Source organism: Hipposideros armiger, unplaced genomic scaffold, assembly GCF_001890085.2.
Source record: "Hipposideros armiger isolate ML-2016 unplaced genomic scaffold, ASM189008v1 scaffold_40, whole genome shotgun sequence".
Lineage (NCBI taxonomy): Eukaryota > Metazoa > Chordata > Mammalia > Chiroptera > Hipposideridae > Hipposideros > Hipposideros armiger.
Genome location: NW_017731390.1, coordinates 3,093,664 through 3,104,408, shown reverse-complemented (window position 1 = coordinate 3,104,408; position 10,745 = coordinate 3,093,664). Strand labels below are relative to the sequence as shown.

The following is a 10,745-nucleotide window of genomic DNA, read 5'->3' as shown; positions in this document are numbered from 1 at the left end:
GGGCAGTGTCACTGGCCCTCATATGTGGGATCCGAACCGGGGCCCTCTGGCATCCCAAGCGAGTTCTTAACCATCGCGCCACTCGGCCGGCCCAGGGTAGTGGCACTTTAACACCAGTAGTAGGTCAGCGACACTCCCCTGCTTTGACTGGCTTTCTGCAAGTCCTAGAATACTTGATTTTTTCCAAAGCCCATAGAACTGTTTTCTTACTCTTATTAACAAAAATCCGTGGAACACTTAACTGAGAGCAGATTTGGTATCTTACAAAGGCCTCAGGCTGGAGGAGATTCTGGAAGAAACACTCCAAGACAGCCCAAGACAAGACCCTTCCCAACTGAAATATGTGGGCAGCGTCTGAAAGTGGATTCGGCCTGTGTGGTGTAGTGGTTCAGGGAACCGACTCTGAAGTCGACCACCTGGGTCCAGATCCCGGTCTTCCCACTTACTAGCTGTGTGACCTTGATATGTTATTGAGCCTCAGTTTCTTCAACTGTGAAAGGGGGATGATAGTACCTACTTCATAGGATTATGAAAGTTAAATGAGTTAATACACTTTAAAGGCCCTAAAGTGGTATCTGGCATATAACAGGCTGACTATGATTATCATCCTTATCGTTTGCAGAAGGGAAGGAGGGTGTCAGGCTTCCTCTTTGCCCCTTCCAGCTTCCTCACTCGGAACCCTGCCCCCCTCTTCCCACAGGGCAGCAGCAGCTGACAGTGCAGAATGTTTCTGGGAACAACCTGACCATCAGTGGGCTGAGCCCCACCCAGATCCAGCTGCAGATGGAGCAGGCCCTGTCTGGAGAGGCCCAGCCCGGGGAGAAGCGGCGCCGCATGGCCTGCACATGTCCCAACTGCAAGGACGGGGACAAGAGGTAACAGGAGGGGCGGAGCCAGACTGCCAGCCTGGCACGTGCCCTGTTCCCCAAGCCTCTTCCTTGGACACAGACCTCGAGGGTACGAGGTCACATCTCCATACCACCTGGCCCCCTCCCCTCTCCTGTGCTCGCTGACCGGACCCCACAGCCTCTCTCCATCCGGTTCTGCCCCCATCCTCTACCTCTTCCCTCACTCCTCTCTTCCCTTTCCCTCCACCTCCATTCTCAGGTCTGGAGAGCAGGGCAAGAAGAAGCACGTGTGCCACATCCCCGACTGCGGCAAGACTTTCCGGAAGACGTCCCTGCTGCGGGCCCACGTGCGCCTGCACACCGGCGAGCGGCCCTTTGTCTGCAACTGGTTCTTCTGTGGGAAGAGGTTCACGCGGAGTGACGAGCTCCAGCGGCACGCCCGCACCCACACAGGTCTGCTTCCCCTCTGCAGCGGCACACTGCCACCCACACGGGGCTCCTCACCCCCTGCCCCTCCCCTGGCACACCAGCACCCACCCGGGTCTGCTCCAGGCCTTTCACCTCACCCCCACTCCACAGCCCTCAGCGACATCAAGATTCCTGGCCCTGCCAAGGAACCGCCACACTGAGCGAGAGCCACAGACTGCCTTCTTAGGGGTCCAGGACTACCTAGAAAATTCTTTCAAGCCATTCTGTCAACAGTTTTTCCCAAAGTGATGTCGTTTGCATTACGTAGCCTTGATGACTTCTGCGTAGTTACTTATTTAACAAACACTGACGTAGTGTGCCAGGCACTGGACTGTGCACTTTGCAGATTGACTGATTTATGGGGTTTTTTTTTGTTTGTGTTTGTTTTAAGCTGAGCCACCCTGCCACCTGTTGGCAGCTCAGCAGCAGTTCAGCTCGGGTCGGGAATCAAACCACTAGTTGCTCAGAGCTCGCACTCATGAGCGAGGTCCTAACCAACTGAGCCACTCAGTCGGCCCCGCAGATTGACTGATTTAATCCTCCTAACGATTCTATAGGAGGAAACTTGGATTATGCCTGTTTTACTGAGGTGCGCGGCGAGGTGGCCAGGTCACACAGCTAGTGACGGGTGGAGCTGGGTTCAGTTGCAGGCCCTCTGACCTCCAAGGCCACACTTCTTAATCACTACCCCACACTGCCTTTCCTACTACTATTTACTGATTTTCCTGACATCGTTTTACTATTTTTTACTCATTTATGTCTAATTACTATTCTTTTTTGACATCACAATGTTGATATAGTTATATGTTTTAATGCACTGGCAAATAAATACAAAACTATAAAAGTGAAAAATATTCATCCATCCACCACCTAAAATTGTCCTGGGTGTCTCCAGTGGTCCACACACAGCACGTGCTTTGAGAACGGCTGCTGTAGTAAATGCCCCCCCATGAGCTGACCCCTGTCCTGGGACTGGGGATGGGGACCCGTGTGGTGGTGTGGGTCACGCCCACCCCTCAGAGGCTGAAGAATCAATACTCAGAACAGCAGCTGGCCTGGCCCAGTCAGTGTGGTTTGAACTAAGTGCTGGGGGCTGGCAGGTCAGAGCGGAGTGGGCGTTTCCTGCCGGGGGAAGGCGTTGAGCCAGAGAGGGAGACAGAGGGACAAAGCTCAAAAGAAAGCAGGTGACAGTTTACATGGGAAGAGTCCTGGGTGTGGGGCACAAGTATAGCGTTTCAGACAAGGGATGAACGGGAACAAAGCAGAATGGAGAGCGACGTCAAAGGAGGGGGGTGCAGAGAAATGAGAACCAACCAGAGGGTCAATAGACCATAGGGAGCAAGTGTGTGAGCAGGAAGTGGGCAGAGTAAGATGACAAGGTGACATCGGCTTTACAGGGTACCCCTCATATCTCACATGTGCTCCTCCTTTGTCGGGGCTGGGACAGTGTCTGCACATGGGCTCTGTGAGTGATGGGCATCTCCTCTTCCCAGGGGACAAACGCTTCGAGTGTGCCCAGTGTCAGAAGCGCTTCATGAGGAGTGACCACCTCACCAAGCATTACAAGACCCACCTGGTCACGAAGAACTTGTAAGGCCAACTGAGGCAGGAAGCCCCGAAGATGGAGCCCCCCGTCTGTCCTGCCTGGGCCGCTGGTGGAAAAGGCCAGTGGCTGCACTGGGCTCACCCCCAGCCCTTCTCTCCTGTTCTGCGACTGTCCCCTCAGGACGGGGCTCTGCTGCCCCATACTCGCCTCCTGAAGCCTGTTGGCTCTGCCCTGGCCCTTCCCTCTCACCAGACCGTGGACACGGGCCATGCCCAATGAGACGTTCTAAACCAGGACGAGCGGGAACCCTTATTTCCAAAGGAAAAACATAGATTTCACTCCGTCGAGGAGCAAAGTGAGCCCCCTCCACCTCCCAACACTGCCGGAGTCGCGTCATCGTGCCATGCCCCTCTCTCCTGCACCTCCCTGGCCCCCTGGCCACCTCAGACGCCCCGGGCCCTGCACCCAGGGCACCGCTGGCATCCACCTCCAGAGAGGCTCAAGAGGCCGCCTCTACTCCACATGCCCCAGCCCTGCCACAACTCTTCTCCAGCACATTCCAACTTTCTATTTAAAAAGTAAAGCTACCCATGGACTCCCTGATCCTCCTTTTTCTATGGAGAACGTTGCCTTATACTCTACTTCAGATGATGAACACTGTGTATTGTGTGTGCTTTAAAGTTTTATTTAATTGCTCCCTTCTTCCTGTCCTTGTTACTCACCTCCCCCATGCGAGCTTTCAGTTTAGGGTTTTGGGGGGCAATGATGAGCATATTAATTTTTTTTTCTCACTCTAGCAAGTCTCTTTTCTAAATGACACAGCATTTCAATTCGAATCTAGATTCAGATAAAAACTTCACAGCCTGAACCTCTCTCCTTTCCTCTCATCTCACCCCTACCTGCCCAAGCTCTACTATGTACAGTGTATATTGTATAATAGACGATTGTGTCTACTACATGTTTAAAAACATATTGCTTGTTATTTTTGAGGCTTTTAAATTAAACAAAATCCAACTTTATTTTTAGTTGTAACTGCTTGAGGTATGTTTTATGAATTAAGTGACAGATTTGGTATCCTTTATTAACGATGTACTTTGTTGTTCAGCACCGGGCTGATAAAAATTTTTTCTTGCTAATAAATTTAGTTGCCTGAGGCAAAATCTGCAGCTTGGCAGTGCAGCTTCCTTTGTCTTTCACCTCAGAGAGCTCAGAGAGGAGACTCACGGGAGGGAACCCCCGTTTCCCAGAGCAATCCACCCTGGGATGAAGGCAGGACCCTGCTCTCCTGACCCGAAAAGGGCTGCGGCCACACAGACCTGAGCCCCCTGAGCACCTGGGTGGGGCCTCCACGGGTGCAGTTCCACTGTGTTCTCTTCTATAAGCCAGTTTTGCCTGGATCAAAGCAGGCATACGCTGCCCAGATTCAAGTCCCAGCAATGCCTTCCTTACAGCACGCTACTTCCTCCACTTAACTCTAACCCCCAGACAAAGGCTTTGGTCTCAGAGCCCACTAGTAAGACGCGTGGGAGAGAGAGCCAAAGAGGCTTGGCTCGGTCACTTCCAGAAGGCTAAAGAGTTTTCTCTAAGGCCAAGTTCCCTTCCCAGGGTGGAGGACCATGCTGGCCCACCTCTGCGGGAGAGAGGACCAGGGCCACAGATTCTCCTTTTGTTTTATCCCCTCACCCCAGCACCAAGGAGGGCAGCAAGCTCCTTTTGGTTTTAGCGAGTGCTGCAGATCTGAAATTCTGGTGGGGTTTTTTTTGGATGGAGGGCCGGCGTTGAGCAGAGAGCTTAATTATTAAGGAGGTCAGGATTGTGAGGCTATGCAGATTGAGGCTGGAGCTTGCTCAGTTCACTGGCGGGGGCCTGAGGGCATCTGGGCCGAAGGCAGAGGTGCATGGTTCTCAGAGAACAGTATGCGCTCTCCTTATAACAAGGAATCCCTTTACTCCTCAAAGCACACAGCCATGGTGGCTGTTATGTGCAGGAGTGGCAAGGCTACTTTTGAACTATCCATTACCCTATTCTTTTCTTCGTCACCATTTGCCAGCAAACAGCTTTTCCTTAGAGCCAGTCCTTTTTCACTCACATTAGCTGGAGAAATAAAGGGGAGATGGATCTCAGATCCCAGGTTCTCTGTTCCTGATCACTTCTTCATTAAGGGGCAGGGAGACCCATTCTACACATACTGAAGTCCTTTGGGCGATATCAGACCAACAGCTGAATCTACCTTGGGCATAGCAGCCTCTTAACAAGCCCATCAGACCTACATCTTATTGCTGCACTGGCAGGAGGAAGATAGAAGGTATATTTCTGTCTTCCTCACGCATGGGCTATATGGCTGGAAAACTGCCTTGCTGTGTTCTAAATCGGGATTGGTGCAGAGAAGGGGAATATTAACAAATTGATCTCTTTCTGCCACATGTTCCCTGTTGGCTTTGCTCTCTCTCAGGCACAAAGAATTATCCTTTTCCGAGAGCTGATTCCAAGTCATCTGCTTTACACTTCAAGTGCGGAAACTGACCTGACTCCTCTGTATCCTTTGGAAATCAGGGTGCCAGCCCCCAGCGGGCAGAACTGCATGCTGACACGTGGGATGCACTGGCCATCTCTGTCTCCCGTGGGATGCCTGAGTTGGAAAGGGAGCAAGAAAAGGTATTTTGCCTAGCCCAGGTGATGGCATGAAGACAGAAGGGAGAGACCTGGTGGTAAATTAGCTCTGATCTGCTGTAACCCACCCCTTATTTACCTTCGAGTTGCAAGGGATGGGGACTGTTGGGCGATGCAACCCAAGCTCACCCCAGGCCAGAGGCCTCCCCAGGACACCTGGTTGAAAATCTGGGGGCAGGCCATCCCCAGCAGCTTCAGAGTGGGGGCTGTGCTGCCCAAGTTCCCTCCTTTGCCCCCTTCCCTTTTTAGGGTCATCTGCACCACAGCCTTCCTGTCCCTTCCTGTCTGCTCAGTGATGCTCAACACAGCAGCTCTTTGATCCCAGATCCTAGGATTAAAGCCAGAAAGAAAAGGGGGCTGGGGAAGGTTCCCCCATCCTGAAGGCAAATCCAGGCAAAGTACCTTTTTTTAAAAAAAAATCAAACCAGCAAGTAAAACTCAGGCTTCCTTCAAACTACTCTGTCCACTTTCACAATCACTTTTGAGGGCCCTTTGAGGCCCCTCATTTGAGTTTGATGATGGCAGCCACCTGTAGTATCTCAGGGCCCTGGACCCATCTTGGCTGATGTATGTGGCTGAGGCCTACATGGTGGTAGAGTCCAGGCAACCTAACGCCGGGTGAGACACGATCTCAGGACAGAGAGCTGACCAAGGTCTTTGGGGCTGGGATGAAGCCACTAAAGGAGCTACAGTAATCTCAGGACAGGTGGCAGCTGGGTTTCCTCACCAAGGGGTCTTCAGGGAGTAGAAGAGGCAGGAAGTGAGCCTGGGGAGATGGAATAAGGAGCAGGGGTGTGGGTGAAAAGAAAGCAGACCATGGTGGGAAGTGGCAGAGAATCGGCGCTGGAGAGGAGAGTCAAACACCTGCTCATGCAGATACCAACCAACAGGAAATGAGAAATGAGCACAGGGCAGACAAAAAGCAAGCACCAGGGCCGGCCGAGTGGTGCGTTGGTTAAGAACTGGCTTGGGACGCCAGAGGGCCCCGGTTCAGATCCCACATATGAGGGCCAGTGACACTGCCCTCTACAGCTAAGATGCTGAACAACAGCTCAACCTGGAGCTGGGCTGCCGTGAGTCGCCGGCGACGGCGTAGGCTGCAGCCCCTGTGGCAGTGGGTTGCCATGGGCTACCGCGTGTAGCCAGCAGCCAGCATGAGTGGCCAGCAGCCGCAGTGAGCGGCAGTCCAGAAGCCAGCGACTGATCTGCCTCGCCCAGGAAGAGCACAATGATGGTGCCAACTTGGGCCAGTGAAGCAACGTCCTCCACAACTAGACTGAAGAACAAAACGATAGCAACTTGTCTGTTCCCCTTCCCCCATTCCTCAGCGCTGTTCTCCTCCCCCAATTCCCCAATAAAACCCTTTAAAAAAAAAAGCAAGCACCAACCAGGATTTCTCAATGAACTAAGAAGCTGCCAGGTCATATGCTTTGCGCCTGCCTGGAAACCTGCCATCAGGCCTCCGCCCTCTACCTGTGGCCCACACTCTTAATTACCAAGGCAGCCAGTGCCAGGACTGAGACTGATGCCCTAAGACCTCACTCAGCTTGGGAAAACTTAACATCCCTCTAGCCAACAAAGACACTCGGCCGGGCTCCCACCAGGTGCCAATCCCCCCCCCCCCAAAGCCCCACTCACCATGGCTAGCACCCAGGTACAGAGAGGCTTAACAAAACAGTTTATGCATAAACATGACTGATTAGCATTCCCTGGCTGGATTTTGAGAAGGAGCCAGTGAAAGTGACGTGGTTTATCCCAATGGAGGAGCTTCTAATGGGGAACATATATGAAAACTACTGGATGTATTTGGGAAATGACCTGTGAGCACATGCAAGGATCGTGCGAGAGGTCAACCACATAACCAAAGGCAGGACACTTGGGTGAGGGTCAGCCGTCCCTGTCCCAACACAAGTTTCTGAGGACCATACTCGGGGCTCAGGCATATGCTAGCAGAGCACCAAGTACCCCCGCTTCTGTGTGTCCTGAGTTCACCCAAGGCTGGGCCCAAGAATCCCAACACACAGCCCCTCCAGTCTGCCATCAGCCTCCTGGAAAGCTGGGCACTGTATTTCACCAGCATCATCTCCATCTTCCTGGGCCTCTCTCCTCCTTAACCCTCCCAGGCCCTCTTCCCTTCTCAGGCATTCTCATCCTCCCCATGGCTTCAGGTGGCACCTTGGTGGCTCATGACACCTAAACCGGTCTCATCAGCCCAGGCTTCTCCCCTAATCTCCGGACTTGATTATCCAACCCAACCAATGTGAGTGTCTGATAAACCTTCACACTCAACAGGCCTGATCTCTCCCCGCAAACCTCCTCCTCAGCATGCCCCACTTCAATGAACAGCGCCATCCCTGTCGCCTAAAGTCATCCTGGTGAGTCAATTCCCTCCACTCCACCCCCGCCCCCCACACTCAGGCACCAGGCTCCCGCTTCCGTTTAGACAACACTGCAGCATCTTGCCCTCCCTCACCCATCATCCACTTGATCACCGGAGCCAGGTCCCAAAACACAACCACTAAGCTATAATTGAAATATATGATTCAATCAAACCATTAGACTAAAAGATGATTTCAGGACATAAATGCAAAAGCATCAGAAGAAAACAGGCAAGGCATAGTCCCCAAACCCTTTCTGTTTCATATGGAGAAAACAGTGTGCCTCTGTACAATGAAATATTGCAATATATTTTCTATTCATTTAAGACTCTCTCGAGAAAAGATTAATAAATTTACAAAGTTGGGGGGGGAGGGTGGCAAAGTATTTAATAAAAAGCAGTAACAATAAAAAATTCATTTCTCCCACGCAGGCAAAACCCTTGCTGGGGCTGCAGCAATAGCAGCACAGCCAGCGGGGTGTTTCCCCCCCCCCCCACCTTTTTGCACAGCAGGGCTGCTTTGTGATCCAGACACAAAATCCCACTAGACAGAACAGCACAACACAAGCCTATTTATTATTTCAGGACAAAGGGGAAAATATAAAAAGGCAACCAGTTGCAAGCTTCCTCCCTAATAATCGCCAAGGATGGGAGAGGCTATTGGAATCTAGTACTTTTTCTCCCCACCTGGTCTTTAAAGGACAGGAATTAGACACTCTGGTTCGACAACAGCACAGGATAAGAAAGTAGACTCCTTATCTAAAATCCTGGCCCGCACCACCTGCCCCATCTGCAGGCATGCCAAGCCCCTCCCTGCCTGTGTGTCCGCCCCGTGTTCTCACCACCCACTCCAGCAGGATCACACTGCTCCAAGTTTCCTCAACGCACCCAGCCTTTACTCATGTTGTTCCCTCTTCCTGGCATGCCTGTTCCATAGTCCATCTGGCAAACACTCATTAAGACAAATCAAATGTCTGCTCCCTTTACGAAGCCCTTCCTGACTGCTGGACCCCTGGAGACCACTTCCTCCTTTTTGTTCCTTTCCTCACAGAAGTACCTGTGCCTGTTCAGCTTATAGATCTGCTTTCCCCTATGGACTACAAATCCCCGTGGGCAAGAACCGTGTTATCTTCATCTTAGTATGTTCAGACCTAGCTCAGTACCTGGTCCAAAAGAAGTCTTTAACGAATATCTCCTGAATAAATGAATATCTATACAGTTGACCCTTGAACAACATGGCTTTGAACTGCACGGGTCTACTTATACATGCAATTTTTTTCAATAAATACTGTTAATGTATTTTCTCTTCCTTATGATTTTCTCAATAACACTTTCTTTTCTCTAGCTTACTTTATTCTAAGAATACAGTATATAATATATATAATATATAACATACAAAATAGTTGTTAATTGACTATTTTTGTTATCGGTAAGGCTTCCGGTCAATAGCAGGCTATTGGTAGTTAAGTTTTTGGAGAGTCACAGTTATACATGGGGGCCAGCCGGGCAGCACAGTTGATTAAGAGGGCGAGCTCTGAGCAACAGGGTCGCTGGTTCGATTTCCACATGGGATGGTGGGCCACGTCCCCCCACAACTAGATTGAAAGCAGCGACTGGACTTGGAGCTGAGCTTGCGCCCTCCACAACTAAGATTGAAGGACAACTTGACTTGGAGCTGATGGGTCCTGGAAAAACACAGTGTTCCCCTTTCCTAATTCCCCAATAAAATCTTAAAAAAAAAAGTTACAAATGGATTTTCAACTGTGCAGGGGAGGAGGGTCAGCAGCCCTAACCTCTGCGTTATTCAAGGGTCAATTGCATTGAGCTCTTGACTTTGAAGCAAACCATTCAAATGATCCTAGTCTTGGTGCCCTAGAATCCCAGATCCAGGATAGCATTGCCCAGGAATGCTAAGAGTGTGGACCCATCAACAAAACTGAGTTGAAGGGTATTAGTTACTGCTTATACACATTCAAGTGCAGGTGGTTGGGAGGAGGGGGAGGACAGCAATGTTCATATCTGGAAAGACAACCTCAACAAGAAAGAAAGTCCAGTCAACTCTCTCAATCATGTTGATGACAGAAAATGATGTAGCAAAAAATTCCAACCAGTGGAGAATCCATAGATCCACAACATTAAGCCTTGAGACATGTATTATTTCTTTGCAGCAAATCTTTCAGATTCTATTTAACTCAAGCTACACACACATGACAAAGGATGATAGGTCCTAATGTAGGGCCTTATGAAGTTTGGCTGTAATGCAGACACCTGGGTAAGGCAGGAAGTTCCCTTACCTGGCACATCCTGATGATGGTGGAAAACAGGACTACAGAGAGGCCTTGACCCAAAGCTGCCCTAGCCAGGTCAAAGCTGGATGGGCACTGGCAGGTTTCCCGTTACTCAGGCCTGTGTCCACAGCCTGGAAGTGGCTTTGCACAGCCACCTGCTCTCCTGTGCCCTCAGCTATGACTGGCATTGGCCTAGGAACCAGACTCCAACTACATAGAATGGGCAAAATATGTAAAAGGGGAAACTTGGCAAAGATGGGAGAGTCCCCAGAGAGGTGGGGTAGTGGCAACCTTTCCATCTACCTGAACACTGGCTAGTGTGAACTCCACTGCACCGTGAAAGGGGAAGCCATGAGTAAAGGGAGCAGCATGCTCTGACCCAGGGTTAAAGAAATGAGGCTGGGGTGGCGGTGGAGGTGGGCTCAGAGCTGGAAGAGGAAGATGGCTCTGGCCTGGGATAGCTTGTTCCCAAATTTCCCTTTTCCCTTTTCCCATTCAGCTGTCTTCCTTCTGACCCCACAGTCTCTTCCTGGCCCCCGCCCCGCGCT

At 51.0% G+C, this 10,745-nt stretch overlaps 2 protein-coding genes across 11 annotated transcripts in view; one reads left to right on the top strand and one right to left on the bottom strand.

Moving 5' to 3' along the window:
- Positions 1-4,026, top strand: part of SP2 (Sp2 transcription factor) — a 26,555-nt gene extending 22,529 nt beyond the window's left edge. For both annotated transcript variants that reach the window (XM_019638707.1, XM_019638706.1), the window contains 3 exons: positions 701-875; positions 1,108-1,301; positions 2,810-4,026. In XM_019638707.1, the coding sequence (XP_019494252.1) occupies positions 701-875; positions 1,108-1,301; positions 2,810-2,910 (470 nt within the window). In that variant the 3' untranslated portion in view covers positions 2,911-4,026. The remainder of the gene's footprint in view (positions 1-700; positions 876-1,107; positions 1,302-2,809) is intronic.
- SP6 (Sp6 transcription factor) overlaps positions 1-10,745 on the bottom strand; it is a 74,903-nt gene that overhangs the window by 63,652 nt on the left and 506 nt on the right. For 5 of the 9 annotated variants that reach the window (XR_002123559.1, XR_002123560.1, XR_002123561.1 and 2 more), the window contains exon 1: positions 10,204-10,712. The exons of 1 other annotated variant lie outside the window; for it this stretch is intronic. The gene's annotated coding sequence lies outside the window, so the exon portion shown is untranslated. Of the gene's footprint in view, positions 1-5,386; positions 5,492-10,203; positions 10,713-10,745 lie in introns of those variants that run through there. 3 more of the 9 variants (XM_019638710.1, XM_019638711.1, XM_019638709.1) reach the window with 3 other exon arrangements.